The sequence below is a fragment of the Gracilinanus agilis genome, chromosome 4 (assembly GCF_016433145.1).
Source record: "Gracilinanus agilis isolate LMUSP501 chromosome 4, AgileGrace, whole genome shotgun sequence".
NCBI classification, from domain to species: Eukaryota; Metazoa; Chordata; class Mammalia; order Didelphimorphia; family Didelphidae; genus Gracilinanus; species Gracilinanus agilis.
The window spans coordinates 165,789,829-165,812,962 of record NC_058133.1 but is presented as its reverse complement, the minus strand read 5'-3'; the positions used below and the strand labels follow the sequence as shown (position 1 = coordinate 165,812,962).

Genomic DNA, 23,134 nt, shown 5'->3' with positions numbered 1-23,134 from the left:
AAGGGGTTGGTTAAAATGGTGGGGAAGAGAGGAAGGCCTGGGGGGGCATTGAGAGAGGTGCCCAAGGGACACTAGTAAAGGAGGCAGGGGGCACAAATGGGGGGACAAGAGGGGCAGGAGTTGAGGGGACATAAGAGAGGGGAGAGGGCTGAGGAACATTCATGGAGACATAAAGAGAGGCTAGAGGGACACTGGGGGAGAGGGGCAGAGCCAGCTCCTCCCCTTTAAGACGGCTGTCCCTTTAAAGCAGCCCCGTCCACATGTTGGGGGTGGGTGGGGGGAGGTTGGGCTGGGAGCAGCTGGGTGAGTGCAGTCAGGCTGGCCGAGGCAGTGAGGGGGAGATGCTCAGAGCCGTGAGGAGCAGGCAGCTTGGCAGGCAGGGCTGCCCTTGGGCCCTGCTTGCCTGGCTGTTTCTGGTGCCTTCAGGCATTGCCCACTGCCCTCTTGCCTGCTGCCCCTTTGGCCCCTCAGGGCTGCTCTGCACGAAGCCAGGAGCACTCACCAGCCTTGGCCTCCTGACAAGCTTGGAGAACCTGACAAGCTTGGAGAACCTGACGGAGCTGTGAGTGCCTGCTGGGCATTAGGGATGGGCACTGGAGAGTTGAAGCAGGGCAGGGGGGCTGGAGGAGGCATGGACCTGAAGCTTACCTAGCAGGGTGGTGTGGCCAGCATGTGGTCCTTGGTACTGAATGGGAGGAGAGGCTGGAATTTCTGCCCCCTCTAGCCCAAGGCTCTGGGTGCTGTCCCTTCAAACCTTGTGGGCACTCCTGTGGGCAAAGACTAGTGGGGTACCTTTTGGGGGGCACTTCTTTCTCTCACACCTTGGGGCTTACCTCTAGGAGTCTGGGTTGGAGTGGGGAGAAGTGAGGATTTCCAATAGAAGAATTTTTTAAACTCATGCCCAGAAACAGCATCCCCACCCCCTCGTGCCCCCTACTCAGGACTTCCAACCGAGGCACAGACAGGAAGCAGTAGGGAACAGAGGATGCTCTAAGAGTTTGATAGATACCTCAGCCCCTGCCCCTTTTCCTTGGAGTCCTCTCAGCCACTGTTCCTATCCCCAAGATTCTTTTCTCTCCCTTAGCCTCCTTTTCTTCTGGTATCTCTCATTTTGCCTTCTTTAGCCCCCTGCCCTTCTCTCCTAGTGTCCTCCCAACCCACTTTTCTCTCCTGACACCCCCTCCAGCCCTCTTTCTCCACCTCTCTCAGTGCCCTTCTCAGCTCCCTACCTTTTTCTCCTAGTGTCCCCATAGCTCCCTCCCCTCTCCCTCAGTGTCCTTCTAACCCTTTCCCCCCAGTTTCTCTCTGAGCCCCTCCCAGTTCCTCTGCTCTTATGATTTGGGCAGCTCCAGAAAATGCCAGCTTGTATATGGCCCCTTTCTTCCCTAATGACACTGCCCACAAAAGACTGGGGAAAGCTTGTTGTTTTGGTAGGAGTCGGTTCATATGTCTTGGTGCTTATGGGATAGTAGGCACAGTGTTACCTCTCCACCCCACCTAGCTTTGAATCTGAGAGGCCCTTGTCCCCAGCCCTTCCTCAAGAATGACTTCTTGTCCCTGGCTTCTCGACAAAGATGAAGTGAAGGGGTTAGAAAGGGAGATGGATGTTCTCAGCCTTCTGCTCGGTGTTTCTCTGTCCATTCTCTCTCTCTCTCTCTCTCTCTCTCTCTCTCTCTCTCTCTCTCTCTCTCTCTCTCTCTCTGTCAGTCTCTCTCTCTCTCTCTCTCTCTGTCAGTCTCTTTGTCAGTCTCTCTGTCAGTATCTTTGTCAGTCTCTCTCTCTGTCTCTGTCTCTTTTTCTGTCTCTCTGTCTCTCTGTCTCCCACCATCTCCTCGCAGCCTTCAGGACCTTTATTCATAGCCTGGAGGGAGGACCAGGCCCTGAGTGAGCCCCTAAGGAACTCTTGGGAGAAGAGAGAGAGAGTACTTGAGGAGCCTAAAGGAAAAGCAAACGCACACAGTAGTAAATGACTGAAAAATATTCCATTTGTCTTTAAAGCTGCTGTGGGGGTCATCCTTGTCTGTCTCATAGTCGATAAGATATATAGTTTGAAAATATCCTGGAGGGATTGGCTGGAATGTACTTGACCATTTTATAGTGACTATATTTTTAGTATTTTATCTTATAGTTGAGAAGGAAATTCCCTAGAATATAGGAGGGTTTGCTGGGAATGTCCCCTAGTATTATGTAGCTTTGTAAACATGTGGAAAGTACCCTAACATGCTAGAAGGTGCCCAGATATTCTGGAGTAACTGTCTAGAAATTACTCAGATACCTTAAATGATAGGCAAGGAAGAATGATTGCAGTAATTAACTGGAAAATAGCTAGGGTATTTTGGGGTAACCTTCAAAAGGGAGATGGAATGAAGGGGAAAGAAGGAAATGGAATCTTCTATCTAGCATCCTTTTCAGCTTTATATTTACTACCCTACATCCCCAACTAAGAGTGGGGGAGTAGGAGAAGGGAGGTACTATACCCAGGACCCACTAAATTATAGAATGTTAGGTTGGCAAGGGCCCTTCAGGATGATCTAGTCAAATGCCCCCATTCTACAGATTAGGAAACTGAGGGCCAAAGGAAACAACTTGCCCAAAGTCATACAGTGGTAGAGTTCAGGACTTGAACCCAATCCTGACCTCAAGATACCACCTTAGACCTTCATAAGGGGAATCACAGGCTTCTAAGTCCTCATTACTTTATTTGTTTATTTTAAATCCTTAATTTCTGCCTTAGTATCAACTGTAGGACAGAAAGGCAAGGGCTAGGCAATCGGGTTGAATGACTTGTCCAGGGTCTCATAACTAAAAAGTGTCTGGGGCCAGATTTGAAACCCAGAACCTCTGGATTCCAGTCCTGATGCTATCCACTGTGCCCCTCCTCAACACTTCAGCCAAGGAACTCAGGCCCCCAAGTGAAGATTCCCCACCCAGTTCATAGGGTCTGTTGATTTCTAAATCATCTTGGCCAGAGAGGAATGGGAAAGGCACTGACCTGCCCTGGTAGACAAAGTCCTCGGGCTGAAGCTCCCTGTACCAATGGAGGAATTGCAAGTCCAGTCCTATCCTTTCCTCACAGAGGTACAATTTTGCTGCATTAAAAAAATAAATGGGGGGCAGCTGGGTGGCTCATTGGATTGAGGCCTCAAGAGAGGGGGTGAGATCTGTGGAGATTGAAGTTTGGTGAGAAATCTCCTCCGTCAGAAAAGCTAGAGGCACTGGGTGGCAGAACTCCTGGGTCTCCCTGGCAGAACTAATAATGGGTTGATATTGAGAAGAGACAAATAAAATACAAGTAAAAGTGAATTAGGGGCCTCGCTGCTCATGCTGCCTGGCAACCCCATTCTGGCTGGCTCTCCCCTGCTGCCCTCAGCCTCTGTTTCTGCCCCCCTCCTTTCCCCTGAATGCTGGGCAGGGGCTGGTGAGATAGGAAAGGGATTGAGGTGTCTGGGCATCTAGCCAGGGGCAAGCGAGAAATGTGTTGAGGTGTGTGTGTGTTTGGAGGACTGGGGGGGGGGCTGGGGGACAAGAACAGAGACTGAGGACAAGGGGGGGAGTTTGAGAGAGCAGTGGGGCACGACACTGGGGAATGTCGAATGATGGATGGAATGGAAAAATCTTTGGGAAGCGAAGAAGAACTAGGAGTGAAGATAAGAACAGAGATTAGAGAGTTATTAGGGGGAGAAAGATGGAGATCGATGGGGAGTGGGCTGGAGAGACATGGAGGGAGGAAGGACAATTCTGAGCTCTTCTTCTGACCCTCATCCCCTTCCTCCTTTGAGGGAAGAAAGGGTGGGGGATGTTGTCAGAGGGTGAGGAAGGATTCTGAGAAGAACCACCCCCAGGCCTCAGGGTAGAGTGACTCAGGGGCTTATGACGAGATTAGGATTTCTCTGGAATTGACCAACATGCTTAGCCCCGTGAATTCCGGGGACCCTCTCAATCAAGGGTGGGGTAGGAGCTTTTTAGGCACCTGGACTCCAGCTTCATTTGGCAGGTCTAATTCTTACTCGTCTCTTTGTCTTCCTCTCTTTCCATCTCTTTGCCTCTCCTCAATTTCGCTGAGTCTGTGGTCTTATTTTGGGGCCTCTTTTCTCTCCTTTGTCTCTCCCTTCCTCTCTCCCTCTATGTGCTCCTCCAATCTCTGCCCCCTCTAAGTCAGGGTTCTGTTGAGGGGCAGAGGGAAGGGGACATTCTTGGAGCACTGGGGAGCGGGCTTACCCCTTTCCTCCCACCTCCTACCCAGGGGCTTGCCCAAGAAGGAGAGGTTGCTTCCTGAGGGGCCTCAGGAGGAGCAGCCAGCAGTATGGTTCAATAGAAAAATCAATGGCTCTGGAGTCAGAAGAGAACTGGGTTCAAATCTCATCTCTGACACTAACAATTTGAAGACCTTGGGCAAATCAAGTGACCTCTAGTTTCAGTTTCTTCATCTGTAAAAGGGGAATCATTTAAAAAATTATTTATTTAGTGAATTAATTTAGAATATTTTTCCATGGTTACATGATTCATATTCTTTCCTTCCATTCCTCCCTCCCCCTTCTGGTAGCCAAAGAGCAATTCCCCTGGGTTTTACATGGCTCATTGATCAAAACCTATTTCCATATTATTATTTGCAATAGAGTGATCATTTAGAGTCTAAGTCCCCAATCATATCCTCATTGAACCATGTGATCAAGAGGTTGTTTTTCTTCTGCATTTCTACTCCCACAGTTCTTTCTCTGGATGTGGGTTGCGTTCTCTCTTAAGTAAAAGGGGAATCATTTTGTCTCTAGGTTTATAAATTTTACCTATTCCTAGATCCTGTGGCTATTGGGAGACTCAAATGAAATAATTAGGCTACAGACAATTGCAAATCTTAAAGCCTTGTGTACATTTCTATTATGACAATTAGAGAATTTTATACATAGATCTTTTTGCCAAATGATGCCTTCGCTAGGGAGAATTATCTAGAGTTACCTAGAGATTCTCGAGAATTTTAATGCAACAAAAAAAATTTTTTTTAAAGAGTTATTTAATTATTTCCAACTCTTAGTAACCCCAAGTGTTGTTTTTTTTTTTTCAAAGATACTGGAGTTGGAGGCAGCTGGGTAACTCAGTGGATCAAGAGCCAGGCTTAGAGATGGAAGGTCCTAGGTTCAAATCTGGCCTCAGACACTTCCTAGCTCTGTGACCCTTGGTCAAGTCACTTAACCCCCATGCCTAAACCTTACCACTCTTCTGCCTTGGAACCAGTATATTGTATTGATTCTAAGGTGGAACGTAAGGGTTAAAAAAAAAAGATACTGGAGTGGTTTGCCATTTCCTTCTCCAGCTCATTTGACAGTTGGGCAAACTGAGACAAACAGGATTAAGTGACTTGCCCAGGGTCATACAGCTAGTGTCTAAGACTAGATTTAAACTCAGAAAGATGAGTCTTCCTGACTCCAGTCCTGGTACTCTTTATGCACTGTGCCACAGAACTGCATGGAATAGTAGAGATCAGGTTTTGAAGTCAGGAAGACCTAGGCTGAAGTTCTTGGGTGAGTCACTTAACCTCGAGGCCCCAGGCAGTTCTCTAAATTTCAGAAAAGGCACTGACCTGCTCTGGTAGAGGAAGTCCTCAGGCTGAAGCTCCCTGTACCAATGGAGGAATTGCAGGTCCAGTCCTATCCTTTCCTCACAGAGGTACAATTTTGCTACATTAAAAAATACATGGGGTGCAGCCGGGTGGCTCAGTGAATTGAAGCCTAGAGATGGGAGGTCCTGGGTTCAAATCTGACCTCAGATACTTTCTAGCTGTGTGACCCTGGGCAAGTCACTTAACCCCTATTGCTTAGTCCTTACCATTCATCTTCCTTGGAATCGATACTTAGTATTGATTCTAAGATGGAACATAAGGATTTAAAATAAATAAATAAATGGTAGGAGCAGGTAGAGTAGCACAATAGATGGAGCACCAGGTCTGGAGTCAGGAGGTCCTGGGTTCAAATTTGACCTTGGCCACTTCCTAGCTGTGCGACCCTGGGAAAATTACTCAATCCCAATTGCCTAGCCCTTGCCACTCTGTCTTAGAACTGATACTAAGATAGAAGATAAGGGTTTTTTTTTAATGGTATTCCATTAGTATTAGAGAGGCATCATGGAAAAGCTGGCAAAGAACTGGCTTCAGAAATTTAAAAAGAAAGGGGGAAGGTTCAAGTCCCCTTTTGGATAAATGACAACTGAGCAACCTGGGCGAGTCGCCTGATCTTGAAATGCCCCAGGCTGCCCCCTGGATGGGAGTGTGGCACCAAGGCAGGCACCAATCTGCCCTGGCAGAGCCTGTTGACTCACTCTTTACTCTTTATATCAATACAGTCGCAGATCTGGTCCAACAAAAAGGATTCTTGCTCTTCCTCCAAGTATAATGTAGAGAGCATATAATGTCCTGCAGCCTAGTGAAATGGATAGAGAACTGACCTCGATGTCCAGAAGACCTGGGTTCAAGTCTCACCTATGACCCAGGGCAGGCCATTTTAATTGGAAAATACTTGGCTAAATAACTAGTCTAGAACATCCAAAGGAAGATGCTGACAAGGGAGTCTCTGTACCTTTCTTGTGCCAATGGCATCACAATGGAATCCTGTTCCTGTCTCTCAAAAAAGATGTCGTGGGGAAAGTGGTAAGAGAGCCACACCTGGAGAGGGAAAGTCCTGGGTTCAAATGTGATCTCAGACCCTTCCTAGCTGTGTGACCCTGGGCAAGTCACTTCACCCCAACCGCCTAGCCCTTACGGCTCTTCTGCCTTGGAACCAATACAAAGCATTGATTGATTCTAAAACCGAAGGCAGGGTCATTAAAAAACAAAAAAGGAGAGCTGTCATCGCATCTGTGTGGTTATAAACATGCAGATGTGGGTAAGCGCCTGCAAAAATCCTGTGAGAGTTCCTAGTGCATGTGTGCAGGTGTGTGATCACCTGTGTGGGAGGGAGGCAGAGGCCCGGGGAGGATGCTGAGATCGGAACAGGCCAGTGTGTTGGGAGACACCAGAGAGAGGGTGAAGGAGCCCAAAGAGGCGGGAGAGCGAAGCTGGCATCTGTGCCTGTTCCCAGGGGGTCGGGCTTCCCCGCTAGGAGAATGGAGCATAACCATAGGTGGGAAGCCATATGCTGCACAGAGTCGGACTGAAGTCTCTTCAGCGGAAAAAGAGACCGACAGAGACAGAGGCAGAGAGACAGGGGCAGAGACAGACAAAGAGACAGACACAGAGACAGATAGAAAGAGAGACAAAGAGACAGAGACAGACACAAAAAGACAGATAGAGATAGAAACAGAGACAGAGAGACAAAAAGACAGACAGAGACACAGAGTGATAGGGGCAGAGACAGGGAGGGCATTCTTCACTTTGCCATCTTTCCTCTCCCCCCAGCCACATTGAGAATCAGAAGGATCTGAAGCGCTTGACCCTGAGTGACCTGAGTGGCCTGAGAGAGCTGAGGAACCTGTAAGGGCATGAGGGAAGGGCTGGGGGCAGGCGGGGATTTGGCAGGCGGGGAGCTGGTGTGCTGAGGACGGGGATAAAAGAGCCTTCTCCGGGTGGGACTAACCCTCCTTCCTCTCTCCCAGCACCATTGCACACAGTGGTCTCCGATATGTGGCTCCAGATGCGTTTCGTTTCACGCCTCGGCTCAGCCGACTGTGAGTACCAGAACACCTGGGTTCTTCTAGAAGGGTGCCTTGAAGGGCAGGTCAGAGGGGGCAGCTCAGTGGATGGAGAGCCAGGTCTAGAGACAGGAGGTCCTAGGTTCAAATTTGGCCTCAGACTCTTCCTGGCGGTGTGACCCTGGGCAAGTCACTTAACCCCCATCTCCTAGCTCTTAGCATTGCTAAGGAACTAATATGTGGTATTGATTTTAAGATGGAAGGTGAGGGTTTGAAAAACACAAAAACAAAAAGAAGGGCAGGCTGGGCCTCGAGCATCCTTCAGTTCCGAGTGGAAAAGGCACGAGGCATCATCCCCACACCCATTCCTTTGCTTCTGTCCTGGGTGACCCTGTGAGGGGGTCCCTCTTCTTCATAGTCTTCAGAGCTGGAAATCCCCAAAGTGTCCCACCTCCAGGACACCCTCATCAAGTTACATGTTTTTGTGGAATTGCTTTCGGCTCCCAAGTGAGCCCTTCCACACTTCTCTCTTCTTTGGGGTCTATTATTCTCTAGATGAGGGGAGGACAAAGCGGTGGAGATGGTTCTGGACTCCCAGCTAGCAATCCCGTCTCCCCAGGCCCTTCTCTGGGTTCTGCTAATGGGAAAGTGTTATGGGAGTCCCAAGGTAGAGGTGAGGGCAGAAAACGTGTGTGCTTTCCTCCTCCTCCTCTTCTGTGAGAAATGGAGAGCAAGAGAGCCCCTCGGGCACCCTGGGAAGGACGGGCGCAGGAGGGAAGGGGGCAGCAAGGGAAGCAGAGCCCCAGCCCCAGCCCCAGCTCCAAAGGAGGTTCTTACAAGGGGGAGGTTGGAGGACGGAGATCCAGGGCCCTTCTCAGAAGAAGATCTGGGGTTCGGTTAGAGGGGGGCCAGGCCAGCCCCCTCACAATTCTCTAGATTTTGCCCCTCTCCCAGAGAGCTCTGGGTGTATGTGAGCTGCTTTCCCTGCCTCCTCTTCCTCTAAACTTTCAGAAGCTTTGAAGAGAGGCATCATTAAGGCATCTGATTAATCAGAGCGTCAGACAGGTGGAGAGCAGGGCTTGGGGGATGGGACGAGGCTCTCCGAAGCGGAGGGACGGAGGGGAAGGAAGGGAGGGATAGTGGGGAGGCCCGTGCCCGTCTGCAAGAATGCTTCCAGTGACGCAGGGCAAAGGTTTTGGTGGGGGGAGATCTAGAGGTGCTCTCTCGTTTCCCCTCCCCATCTGGTCCCCGACAGTGTTGGGGGGGGAAGGGGGAGCCCAGATGGACCCCCTCCGGCCCACCCCCCAGCTGTGGCCTCAGCACTTTGCCAGCTGGGGCCAGAGGGGGGAGGGGGAGCCGGCTGCTTCCTCAGACCGCCCCCCTCTTCCCTGGGGGTCTAGGGGAGGGAGCGAAGGGGGCTTTAACCCTTGTGGTGCCGGGCAGGAGACGAGCAGGAGTCTGCTAAGACGTGAGGAAGCTGTTTCTTGGGGGAGCCGGGGCAGAGAGCCGCTGGGGTTCGATTCTGCTTTTAGAGAAGGCTCAGAAAGGTTTCTTTCTCTCCCGCAGGAACCTTTCCTTCAACGCGCTGAACTCACTCTCGTGGAAAACTGTTCATGACCTTTCCCTGCAGGACCTGTGAGTCCCGGGGCTCGTGGCGGGAGTTAACGAGAGAGGAGCTTGTGGGGGGCGGGGGATCGGGGGCCGTGCCGGCTGGTCGCGACTGACTTTGTGGGTCGGGAGGAAGTTCAGACTACAGGTAGGAGGGCCGGGCTTTGGGTTAACGGTCCCTTTTGGGCCGCTCCAAGCGTGGTCTCCTCGGTTCGCTGGCCAGCCCCCGGGCAGTGGGGGTGTGGCCACGCCGTGGAGTGGCTGGCCGGCTCTTCCCAGAGTCTTCCTCCTCGGGATGACGGGCGGGCGGCTGAGGAGGCTCAGTGACAGCCGGCAAACGTTTCTTCAGCACTATTGTGGGCAGCGTTCTAGCCCGTGTGCTGCTGGGGAGTCAGCAACACGCAGAGAAAACCCAGGCCCTGCCATGGAAGGACTTCACAGCCTCGCTGCTAGGAGGCTGAGATGCCAACGAAAAAAAAAAAACATCTTTTTTGATTGGATGATTTTACTGGTAAAGGAACTCAACCAGGGCAGATAGCCATCTGCTCTGAAACTTGGGATTTTTTAAAATTCATTTTATGGTATCTTTAGGTTCAAATTCTCTCCCTCTGATTTCCATTGAGAAAACTAGAAAAAATAAAAACCCTGTTCCAAACGTATATACTGTTCGGGATAGAAAACAATTCCTACCTTGGTTATGCCCAAACTATCTACCTACCTATCTATCTATCTATCTATCTTTATATTTGTATATTTATATATAATATATAGCATATTATATGATATTATATACTTCTCATATATGATATATAAAATATATAGATATATTTTTAAACCCTTACTTTCTGTCTTAGTAATAACTCTAAAACAGAAGGGCAAGGGCTACGCAATCAGGGTTAAGTGACTTGCCCAGGGTCACACAGCTAGGAAATGTCAGAGGTCAAATTTGAACCCAAGTTCTCCCTCATCTAGGTCTGGTGGCTCTATCTACTGAGCTACCTAGCTGCCCCATAATATAATCGTAATCTGCCCTCTCAATCCATCACCTCGCTATCAGTTGGTGGGCAGCATGTGTAATTTATAATCTTAAAAATCCATTTGATTGCGAGTTCCTTGAGGGCAGGGGCTATCTTTTGACTCTTTTTGATTCCCCCAGTAGTTAGTTTAGTGACTGGTCCATAGCAGGTTTTTTGATTGACTGATTAAAGAGTCTCCTAGAGATATAAATTTTAAAAATGAAATGGTCCCTAACCTCAGGGAGCTTACATTCTATTGGAGGATGAGGATTGACATAGACTTTTTTTTTTTACATTAAACACTCATGATCTGTGTTGGGGGGCAGAGGGGGGACATGGGAAAGAATGAGAGATGAATCTAGGGTTCTGGAGAGAGAGTTCTGGGAGGGGGCCTCACCCCCTACCTCCCCTCCCCTCCCCTCCATGATGTGGACTTCCCAGTGATTACAAATGGTGCTGGAAATGACATTTTGAAAGCAAACAAAATTAATACAATGTAATTTAGGAGATCAGGAATGGTCTCTTGGGGGAGATGGTCCTTGAACTGAGCTTTGAAGGGGTCTCAGTGGATGGAGAGCATCAGGCCTAGAGTCAAGGAGACATGGATTCAACTCTGAATTCAGACACTAGCTGTGTGACTCTGGGCAAATCTCTGAACCCTGTTTGCCTCAGTTTCCTCATCTGTCAAATGAGCTGCAGAAGGAAATGGCAAACCACTCTAGGATCTTTGCCAAGAAAACCCCAATGGGGTCATGAAGAGTCTGACGAGACTGAAATATGACTGAACAAAACAAAACAACAACATAATTTATCTCAGACACCCAATTATCATCCTCTTGTTCTCTAGGGAGGGATATTCTCTTGAGGACCATTAGCTCCTCATCTCTTCTCCTCTACCCTGTGACATCCAGGAAGTTATAGCTTTAGAACCGAAATATCATCTAGTCTATTTCATAAAAAAAATCCTAAACCCTTTTCTTCTGTTCTCCTAACACCTCTAAGACAGAAGGGTTAGGCATATGGGATTAAGTGACTTGCTAGAGTCACACAGCAAAGAAGTATCTGAGGCCAGATTTGAACCCAGGTTGTCCCTACTCCAGACCCACTGCTCTATTTTTTATGCCATCTAGCTGCCTGACTATTTCATTTTAAAGTTGAGGAAACTGAGGCACAAAGAGGATAAATGACTTTTTCTAAGTCCATGTAAGTAAGTAGTAAGCAGCAGAGCCAATATTCAATTCTCTCCCTAGGTCATGCTCTGACTCAAAATTCAGTAATCCTTCCATGGCACCTCTCTTCTTTTAGGGAGGTTAGCCCTTGCCAATGGCTAAACTCATTTCCTAATGCTTGGGATGATCTTCTTAAATCACAGCCTCTATCATGTCACTCAACTACCTGAAAATTCCAGTGGCTCCCTATTGTCTCTAGGATGACATATATCTGGACTTTAGTCCAACATTTCAGTATCTGGAATCCCATCTACCTTTTCAGTTTTAATTTATATTACTTTCCTTCCTATAATCTGTTCCAGGAAGCCCAGCCTGCTGGCTATTCCCCTTATATCTAGGTACGTGATTTTGAAGTCAGGAAGACCCATATTCAAATACTGCCTCAGACATTTATTTAGCTGTGTGACTAGACAAGTCACAACCTTCGTGGCCCCAGTTTCCTTGTCTACAAAATGGGGGTGATAATTAGAGTACTTACCTTATGGAATTGTGGTGAGGATCAAACGAGATAACAAATGCAGAGTATTTTACAAACCTTAAAGTGCTCTGTTTTTTGTTCGTTCAGTTTTCAGTTGTATTGGACTCTTCCTAACCCTATTTGGGGTCTTCTTGGCAAAGATTCTGGAATGATTTGCCATTTCCTTTTCCAGCTCACTTTCCAGATGAGGCCACTGAAGAAAACAGGGTTAAGTGACTTGCCCAGGGTCATCCAACTAGTGGGTGTCTTGAGGATAGATTTGAACTCAGGAAGATGAATTGTCCTGACTCCAAGTCCAGCACTCTATCCACTGTGCCGCCTAGCTGCCCAAAGGTTATATAAATTCTAGTAATAATAATAATAATAATAATAATAATAATTTCCACAAGAGCCCCTTCTTTTTCCCATCTCTTCTCACATCCCTTAGATGCTTTTCTCTAATATCTCCTTCTTTACTCCTTTCTCAATGAAGTGGTGCCTCTTTTCCTCACCAAGGCAAATCTCTCTATATGCACCCTTAGTCCCACCCACTCATCTCTACTTTTAAATCTTTGATCTCTTCCTCTGTCCCACTCCCTTCCCTGATTCCTACTAACATACCCATGACTTTCCCATCCTCCAGAACCCCTCACTGGACTTACCCATCGCTGCTAGCTCTCCTTTTATAGTTCTCCTCCCCTTAGTGGGAAGGCTTTGAAAAAGCCTCCTATAATTTGTGCTTCTACTTCCTCTCCTCTCATTTGATTTTAAATTCTTGGAAGGCCAGCTTCCATCCTCATCTAACTGGAACTACACTCTTGACAGTTACCAGTGATCTGTGAATTGACAAATCTAATGGCCTTTTCTCAATTTCTTTCTTCATCTATTTGAAACCTCTGACATCACTAGTCACCATCTTTGAGGGGATGCTCTTTACTTTCTTGGCTTTTGTGACACTGATTTCTCTGGGTTCTTTTCCTGTCTAGTGGATAGTTCCTTCTTAGTCTTCTTTGAAGGATGATCCTTCAGGTAATGTATAAGCAGGACCATTCAACTGTGGATGACTTTTGAGGCCTGAATCTTCTCTCTTCTCTCATTTGGTGATCTTATCATTTCCCATGGGTTCAATGACCATTTCTGTGCAGGTGATTCCCAGATCTGTATATATGCAGTCCTATTTTATTTCCCAAGTTCCAAACCTGCATCACCAACTGCCTTTTGGACTTCTAGATCTGGATATCCTAAAGGCATCTCAAACACCAACATGTCCAAAACAGAATTTATCTTTTCCCCATGCCACCCCTCTTCTCAATTTTCCTGTTCTGGTGGAGGCTGTTACCATTCTCTCAGTCTCTTAGGACTCATAACCTCAATATAGACCTCAACTCCTTATTCTTATCCTACATATCCAATCTGTTGTCCAATATTATCATTTCTTAGAGCTCAGTGGATTGAGAGCCAGGCCTAGAGATGGGATGTCCTGGGTTCAAATATGACCTCAGACACTTACTTCCTAGCTGTGTGATCTTGGGCAAGTCCCTTAACCCTAACTGCCTACCCCTTATTACTCTTCTGTTTTGGAACTAATTCTTAGTATTGATTCTAAGACAGAAGGTAAGGATTAAAAAAAATCTTCTCATTTCTACCTTTACAACATCTCTCATATATACTCTCTTCTTTCTCTTCTCACTTAGCTACACAACCCTATTTCAGGCCCTTATCACCTCTTGTCTGGATTATTGCGATAGGTTTCTCATTAATCTCCCTGCTCCCAATATCTACCCACTCTGAGACATTCTTCTCTCAGCTGCCAAAGTGATTTCCCTAAAACCCAGGTCAATCCCCAGCTCAGTAAACCACAGTGGCTCCATATTCTCTCCAGGATCAAATATAAAAATCACAACCCAGCCCCTTCCAACTTTTCAGTCTTCTATTTCAGTTTCCTCTAGGAACTCCATGATGCATCAGCATCCTTGATGTTCCCAGCACTCCATCTCCCCACATTGTCTGTTACTTTCCCTTCTCACCTCTAACTCCCCCGTCCAGTGGCTTCCCTCTGAGATTCTCTTCCATTTACACCACATACTTTGCATGCACATAGTTATCTGCATGTCGTCTCTCCCATTAAATGAAATATTAATTTAGTAGAAAAAATTAAAATGTGAGCCTGGGGAAAGGGGGAAGGGAAGGAGAGAATTTGGATTGTAAAAAGTCAGAAAGCAATTGTTAAAAATTCATTTCTACATGTAATTGAAAAAACAATGAAAGGAATGAATTGTTTAAAAAACAAAATTAAAATATGAGCTCCTTGAGGGCAAGGACTATGTCTTTGTCTCTCTTTGTATCCTCATGATCTGGTCTATTAAGCACTCATAGCAAGAGCTTAATAAATGCTTGTTGAGAGGCAACTGTAGACAGAGAACCAAGCCTAGAGTTGAGAGTCCTGGGTTTAGATCTGGCCTCAGACACTTCCTAACAGTGTGACCCTGGGCAAGTCACTTAACCCCCATTGCTTAGCCTTTACTGTTCTTCTGCCTTGGAACCAATACACAGAATTGATTCTAAGACAGAAGGCAAGGGTGTAAAAGAAATAAATGTGTTAACTATTCTTGTTCTTCACACAAGTGATTCTCCATGTCTGGAATGCATTCCATCACTTCAGACTATTAGAATTGTTCAGAGTCCAGCTCAGGTGCCACCAATGAACAGGAGGCCTTTCCTGACATCCCTAATTATTAGCACTCTCTGCCTCTTGAAACTACTTTCTCATTACTTTGAATATACATTATATTTTCTTATTTTGCATCCTATCAGTTGAATGTGAGCTCTTTGAGGGCAGAGATTATTTCCTTTTTGTTTTCAAATCCTCAGTGACTGGCATAGTGTCTTATATAGAGTAGATACTTTATTTTGTATTTTTAAAAAAAATTCTTACCTTCCATCTTAAAATCAATATTAAGTATCACTTCCAAGGCAGAAGAATGGTAAGGGCTAGGCAATTTAGGTTAAGTGTCTTTCTCAGTGTCATACTGCTAGGAAGTGTCTGAGGTTAGATTTTAACACTGGTCCTCCCTACTCCCTACATTCTATTCACTGATCCACCTAGCTGGTCTTCCAATCAATTTTTAATTCCTTCTTAATGGCACTTTATCAAATATATTTTTAATTTCATTGTGGTCAGTAAAGGAAGTACTTAATATTTCTGGTTTTCTTCATTTGTTTGCAAAGTTTCTATGCCCTAATACATGTTCTATTTTTGTAAAGGTGCTGGATACAACTGAAAAATATGTACATCTCTTTCTATTTTCATTCAGTAATCACCATAGATCTATCGTATATAGATGTGCTAATGCATTTAGCAAGTGCCTACCACATACTTAGGTGCTTAATAAGCCCTTTTTGAATTTGACTTTTCTGTTCAGATTCTTAATATCTTTATTTCTTTTGCAGGATTTGTCTAAGTCTGAAAGAAGTACATTGAGATCTCTCACTATTATAGTTTTACTATTTCTATCTACAACTAGCTTAATTTTTCTTTAAGTATTTTACCATCTGGTGTATATATGTTAAATATCATATTTTAATGTCTTTAGGTACTATGTAGCATCCTTACTCATCTCTTTTTTTTTTAAATTTTTTTTTTTTTTATTTTAAACCCTTAACTTCTGTGTATTGACTTATAGGTGGAAGAGTGGTAAGGGTAGGCAATGGGGGTCAAGTGACTTGCCCAGGGTCACACAGCTGGGAAGTGTCTGAGACCAGATTTGAACCTAGGACCTCCCGTCTCTAGGCCTGGCTCTCAATCCACTGAGCTATCCAGCTGCCCCCGCTGTTCCCACTTTTTGCGTGTAGCTTAAACATAATAGATTTCACTCTAGCCCCTTTTAGCTCTATTTGAATCTTCATCTTCTTTGTTTTATGAGTGAGTTCATTGAATGCCATATCCCTAAAACATGCAGTGGCATATGCCTGTGCCCATCTCTTCAATGACGCCTCATGCCTTCCCTCTCAGGGTTCTGACTGGAAACCCCTTGAACTGTTCCTGTGCCCTTCAATGGCTGCAGCGCCGGGAAGAGGAAGGGACGGCCCAGCTGGGATTTGCATGCCAGAGTTATTTTGCCCTCATGCCCAATGACAGCTGTGGTAGGTGGAATTGGAGGAGGGGGAATGAATGAGCCTCTGGGTTTGGGAGGATGGATGGTACCTGGACATCGGTGTTTATTTTATTTTCAATTTTATTTTTATTATCATGCAAAACACATGCTTGTATTGGTCATTGTTGTAAGAGCACACTCATACAAAACCAAGACCCCAAAATAAAACTGTATATTCACTGATGTGAAAGATAGCATGCCTTGACCCGCATCCATCCGACTCCAACAGTTCTTTCTCTGTAGGTGGATAGCATTTCCCAACATAAGTCTTTCAGGGTTGTCCCAGATTATTACGTTGTTGAGAGGAGCCAAGTTTTCACAGATAATCATCCTCCGATATTGCTGTTGGGTACAATGTGCTCCAAATTCTGCTTATTTTGCTGTGCATCAGTTCCTGCAGACCTTTCCAGCTTTTTCTGAAATCATCTTGCTTATTATTTCTTATAGCACAATAGTATTCCTTCACCAACAAATCCAACAATTTGTTCAGCCATTCCCTAGTGGATGGACATCCCCATAATTTCCAATTCTTGGTCACCACAAAAAGAGCTGCTAGAAATATTTTTGTACAAGTAGATCCTTTCCCCCTTTTAAATTATCTCTTTGGTATACAGACCTCGTAGTGTTAGAGGATCAAAGGGTGGGCACAGTTTTGTTGCCCTTTGAGCATAGTTCCACATTACAGGAAGTAGGTTTTATCATGAAAGAAGTTGGGACTGCTCAGAGGGGAGAGGACAGGCTTGGATCCGACATGGGATGATCTCTCTTTTCTTTGTGCCATCTTCTGGGCTAGGAGTTCCTCTGCTGAAGGTGGAGCCATCCAATATTACAGTGGACGTGGGTGACAACGTAACGCTGCATTGCCAGGTGGAGAGCCAGAGCCAAAGTTGGACCAGCTGGAACACTGAAGAGCTGTCTGAGTTCGTCACTGTGATGGTAAGAAATGGAAGCAAAGAAAGCACCAAGAAATAGAAACAGAGACACCCAAAGTGGTACAAAAAAGAGGCAATAACCAGAAGCTAAAGAGTGATAGTGGGGTAGACAGAGAGGCATGGGAATAAATCCTGAGAGAATGAAAAGAAAGACCTCTCCATCCCTGGGAACCCAATCAATGAAGCAATATTTGTTACGTGCCTACTCTGTGCTTACATTGTGCATAGTCATGGGGGAACAAAAAGAAGACCCAACAGACTCCTCAATAAACTTGAGGCCTATCACACGGGTGTCAGAATAGAAGAGGGCAGAGAACACTCATCTGCACCCCCAGATCCCAAGTCTCATCTGTGGGTACACTTTGAGTACTCTAAGAGATAGCTAAGAGAGAAGGTGACTCCTGGGCTTCCTTGCCCATCCATTGTACCCCCATTCCTAATCAAATTCACAGTCTCCTGGTGCAGGAAGAAACTATGTTTACTCTCAGGGTGAATGAGTTCAACAGGAAAAGCATAATTAGGAGGAAGAATCTGGCTTCAGATATTTCCTAGCTGTGTGACACTGGGTAAGTCACTTAACCCTGTTTGACTAGCCTTTACCTTTCTTCTGCCTTGGAACTGATAGTATCAATTCTAAGACAGAAAACAAGAGTTTTATTAAAAATAATAATAATAGTAGTAATTAGGAGGACATAGTGCAGTGGAAAGTACAATGGATTTAGAGAGAAAAAACTTCACTCCAAATGTCATCTCTGTTGCTAATATCTGTGAGACCTTGGCCAAGTCAATTTAATTTGTTTCATCTGCAAAATGAAAGGGCTGGACTAGATTTTCTCTACCAGCCCTAAATTTATGTTCTTATGAGGAATTATATAATCATTATATTCTAAAGAATTATAATAACAATTTACATTCATATATGTATGCTTTTATATATGTATGCTATTTTGGAAGGTATAGTCAGCGAAGGTTTGGAAATAGTACCAAATAGAGTTAGAAGTCCTGAGTTCAAATCCTGGTACTTGACGTTTACTGGCTATGTGACAAGCCACTTGAGTCTCAGTTGACTGACCAGGGCAGAGTAAGGGGAGACCATCACCTCCCTACTCCTTGACACTATCCCTCTTTTACAGTAGCCAAAATTGCATAAATGTTTCTGGCTGCCATATTGGATTGTTGATTCCATTCCCTAAGATAGAGAGATCTTTTTCACATAAGTTGCTGTCTTAAATTGATTTCTTGACCCAAAGAAGACTTTACATTTATGCCTTTTTAGTTTCATCTTATTAGGTCATCCCAATATTTAAACTTGTTAATTTTTTGGGATCATAACTGTTATCCATTGTATTTGCTATCCCTTCCAGCTTTGTGTCATCAACAAAATTAATAAATATGCCATCTATCCCTTTACCCATGCCAGTAATAAAAATATGAAATATTACATCAAGCACATCCATTGGGCATTCTCTAGAGACTCCAATCCAAATTGACATTGAATCATTAATGACTAAGCTCTGGGTCTGGCCACTGCTTTCAGCTCTGAAATTCTATCTATCATTCTGTGAAATGGCAAGGTAGAGTCAATCAGAGCATGCTACCATGGACAAAGTCCTGACTCTCAAGATGAATCTGGGATTTGAATTCTGTTTCTGTTGGGATTCAGCTACAAATACACCTCACTACTATCATATAACACACACCTCTTCAACTCTTCCATAAGAAATGCTTCCATAAGAAATTATCAAATTCTTTGCTAAAATCTGCACAACTTATGTTTAAGCTATTCTCCTCGTCTAGGAACTTGCCTAGCAATTCTACTAAAAAAAAATAAGGTAGTCTGGCCTGACCCATTCTTGATTAAGCCAGGAAGGCCCTTTGTACTCACAATTCTTACACGTTCCTTTAATTAATATGTTCCAGAATTTTGCTAGGAATCAAGTCAAATTCACTGTCCTATAATTTGAAGGTGATTTTTTTTCAGTTAAAAAAAACAGGACAATACTTGATCATTACCAATCCTGAATAATTTTTTTCTATTCTTTATGATATTGTAAAATTGATTTGCAATCATATCTAAAAGTTATTTCAGCATAGTAGGATGCATTTCATTTGAGCCTAGTTTGATCTGAACTTATAAGGTATAGCTGGGTTATAGGATCACAGCTTTAGAGCTAGCAAGGATCTAGGAGACCCTCTTTCCTAGGCCCCCTTTTAATCATTTTTTCCTGCCTTTTCCTATTCAAAGTCCATTTTTTTTGGCAGAGAAAGCAGAAGCAAAATCAGAGCTGAGTTATCTTCCCTTTTCTCCATCATCCATTACGTTGTCAACTCAGCCACCCTGAGCAATAATCCTAGTTTTTCTTGTATTCTAATCTTTTCCCTAATGCCACTTAAAAAATCAAACCCTTATGTTCTCCTTGGCTTTCCTCATCATCCTCAATAAATTCTAATCTCTAGCACTTCTGGCACTGTTCCTAAAGGACCATGTATTCATCAATTAGCCATCAATTAGGACTTACTAAGCCCCTACTATGTGCCAGGCACTGTACTAACATAGGATATACAAAGACAAAAAAAGGAACCCTTTGCTTTTAAGGAGATCATGTCCTACCAGGAAAGATTATGTGTACATAAATGAGTATATACAAAATATTTTCATAAAAACAAAATAATGATAGAGGAAGAAATTACATGCTGCTGGGGAAAGGGGTGGAGAAGATCAAGAAAGACTTCATTCTCTATCATCTGCCCTTTTTTCTTCTATCTTCTATATGACCTTTTATATCTAAAAAGTTGATGAGATTCCTATACATCTACGTTGATTCTTTAGACATCTCCCCATTTTCTTCTTCATTAGGTTTTTATCTCTTTGTTTCTTCAGAATTTCATTCTTGAAAGCTTCCTGCCCTTCCTTGGTAGACTTCCCTTGTAGAATATGAAGATACAAGATCCTACATGTCCTCTTTCCGAATGCCTTGAGGTCTGTTTTTCTAATATCTAGGGTACTTGTCAGTCTGCCTGACTTTCTGCTTCACTCTCATAAATTCCAAGACAGAACCCCCCCAAAGATTCCAAATTTTCTGCATCAGAACCAATTTTTCCTCATTGAGAATCAGTTCCAGGATGGAAGTTATAACAGCTAATATTAATAGCTAGCTTTTATCCAACACTTTAGGGGTTGCAAAGCGCTTTATAGATATTGTCTCATTTTATCCTTGCAATAAACCTGGGAGAAAGTGCTATTATTATCCCCATTTTGCAGATGAGGAAATTGAGTCAGAGAAAGGTCGAATGATTTGCTCAGATGCTTCAGATATTTACCACAGCTGGTGAGTGTATGAAACTACATTTTGACTCATGTCTTCCTGATTCAGGTCCAATACTCTATCCCCTGTGACATCTAATTCCCCCTCATTAGTTCATCTACCATTTGAAGATGAAATTGCCATCAAGGCAAGTCAAGAAATTACTGGTAACTCTTTTTGAAGGCAGCAAGGTGGAGTGGATAGAAAACTGGCTCAGAGCCACAATAACCTTGGTTCCAATATAATATATATCAGCTGTGTGACCCTGAGAAAATCACTCAACCTCTAAATATAAGGCAACTCTCTAAGCCTATCAACTGAAAAAAAAATGTGTTGATCTTTATTGGTAGCAGGAATTTCTTCGCCAAAGAGTTCCTTATTTCAGTGGAATTATAGATCGAGTCCCTAATCCCTATCCTTCCTTGGGAAAGAAAGATGGATCCAGCCCACGTCCAGACAATTGAAGCCCTCTTTTGTCATAATATTATGCCTTCATGCCACACTTGTGATCGAATCCCCAAATTTCTTTATCAACTTCTCTTCTTTATCATCTATTCCTTAATATACTATGATAACCATGTCATTTTTACTTTAGCTTCTGGTTATCTTCACTCGAATACCCTTTATCATTCTTTCTCTGTCAGATTTTCCTTTCTTGAGTATATTGCCTTAATATACAGTGCTACTCCCCTGATTCTTTTTATCCATTCTATTCAGAAGAAGGAATTATATTCTAGTCATGGGTTTTGCTCTACCAAATCTCAATGAAGCCTAGAAAGTAATTTTGATTCCTTGAATATCAGTATCTCTAATTTATCTTGCATTTTAATCATTCTTTGTACATTTCTTCATAGACATCTGAGGCTATGGGTTTTGTTACCATTTTGTTTCTTGGATTGATGTTGTTCTTATGAAGTTGGTTGCTTCTTGTTCTATTCTTCTTTCTGCATTGATGCTCTTATCTGTAGCATCTGGTTTGCTGGATATATGTTGGCAATGTCCTCTCTGCCTTCCTTTTTAATTTAAATCACTTTTTATTAGATTTGCAAGACTCCAGGCAAATGCATTCTTACATTAGTGCTTGTCAGGTATACTTCGTCCTTGGCCAGAAGCCTGTCATTCCTGTATTTTGTATTGTGGTCCAGAAATTCAAATCTCATTCTCTCTTCTTAACTATTTATTTTCCAAATTTGTCTTTCATTTCTGAACCTCTTGCCATTAAAGGGCAGTAGTGATATATGTATCATCTCATGCCCATGAGATTTAGTTTCTTGCTCACATCTTAGTGATATTTAACAGGGCTTTCTAGATTCCTTATCAGTATCATTTGGGCCCATATGAATCATCAAAAATGGATTAACAATTCTTGAAAGGTTTTCTTTTATGTCCTGGATGCATCTCTGGGAAGGTGTTTCTTGTTATCTCTTACTCCGTGGCAGCTTTGGGTCCACACTATTATCTCTTTTAAGGAAAAGCATGCCTTCTTCTTTAGAGGATTCATCTCCCTTTCTCTTTGAGGAGAACCTCATTTGTTCTTTAGTTCAAAATTTCCAGTGACCTATCTTCCCTTTCTCCCGGATCTCATTTTTGTTAGTGTCAACTTCTTAATGGAGGTCCATATTTCTCTCTACTTCAGATATTTTTTCTTTTCTTATTAAAGTCCTTTTTCTGAGGGGGTAGCTGGGTGGCTCAGTGGATTGAGAGCCAGGCCTAAAGACAGGAGGTCCTAGGTTCAAATCTGGCCTCAGACACTTCCCAGCTGTATGACCCTGGGCAAGTCACTTAACCCCCATTGCCTACCCTTACCACTCTTCTGCTTTGGAGCCAATACATAGTATTGACTCCAAGATGGAAGGTAAAGGTTTAAAAAAAATTAAGTCCTTCTTCTGTTTGTTAAGGAATATTTCCTTCTCCCTTATAAAGCAGAGAGTGGAGAGATATTTCTTGGTATCCTTTACCTTCTCTTCTAATATGAAGACAAACCTATACTTTAAGTATAGATAATGACCACTTGGCTATGGCTAAAGCCATATTGAACAGACACTTGATCAAAGTCCCTGCAGAATTTTCCCTTGCTGTCCATTCTTGTTGAACAATAGATGCCCAATTCTTTGTTATTCTTGGTGGTAATTCCCCTGGACAAATTTTCCCCTGGACAAAAAATTCTCCTGGAAAAGACAGACTATCCCATCTATTACTCTATTTATAGAGCAAAAAGCTCTCAACAAAATGAGAGGGAGAGAGTCAGGAAATCTGACTTCTTGTCCTGGTCATTAACTCAATGTGTGATCTTGGGCAAGTAATTTCTTGTCTTGGCTTTAGCTTCCTCTGCTAGGAAAATGAAGGGTTGTGGCTAGGGCTAACATTTCTAGGACTAATATTTCATCCTCTAAAATCTTTTTCAGATTTAATATTCTATGTTCTGACCTTTGCTGAAAGAACTTATGGATTCTAACATTGTAGGCCCTTGTGTCTCTTCAGGTTCTAATATTTTATGTTTTATGTTCTAATACATCCAAGATCCCTCCCTGTGATTCTGTGAAGATCACACAGAATCATAGAATTTTGGTGTTGGGAGGACACCTGGTCCCACCCATCTCTGAATAAACACCCCCTTTGTAAATACATCTAATAGATTAAAAGTGGGCATCTGGCCTTTTTTGGAAGACTCCCAGAGAAGGGGAGCCCAATTTACTCTAGGAGAGCACAGATTTTTAGTCCACATTACATTTATGTCAAATGTAAACCCCTCCTGTGAAATTCTCACCCATTGCTTTTAGTTTTGCCCTCTGAGATCAAGAAGAACAGACTAGTCT

The 23,134-nt window shown here is 43.9% G+C and overlaps 2 protein-coding genes across 2 annotated transcripts in view; one reads left to right on the top strand and one right to left on the bottom strand.

Moving 5' to 3' along the window:
• The window catches only part of INSRR (insulin receptor related receptor), a 41,557-nt gene extending 41,394 nt beyond the window's left edge, over window positions 1-163 (bottom strand). The window contains exon 1 of the mRNA XM_044675033.1: window positions 62-163. Coding sequence (XP_044530968.1) covers window positions 62-163 — 102 coding nt within the window. The remainder of the gene's footprint in view (window positions 1-61) is intronic.
• Window positions 164-341: 178 nt separating this feature from the next.
• The window catches only part of NTRK1 (neurotrophic receptor tyrosine kinase 1), a 39,562-nt gene continuing 16,769 nt past the window's right edge, over window positions 342-23,134 (top strand). Inside the window, exons 1-6 of the mRNA XM_044675032.1 lie at window positions 342-562; window positions 7,385-7,459; window positions 7,582-7,653; window positions 9,184-9,252; window positions 15,940-16,070; window positions 16,875-17,011. Of these exons, the coding sequence (XP_044530967.1) occupies window positions 342-562; window positions 7,385-7,459; window positions 7,582-7,653; window positions 9,184-9,252; window positions 15,940-16,070; window positions 16,875-17,011 (705 nt within the window). The remainder of the gene's footprint in view (window positions 563-7,384; window positions 7,460-7,581; window positions 7,654-9,183; window positions 9,253-15,939; window positions 16,071-16,874; window positions 17,012-23,134) is intronic.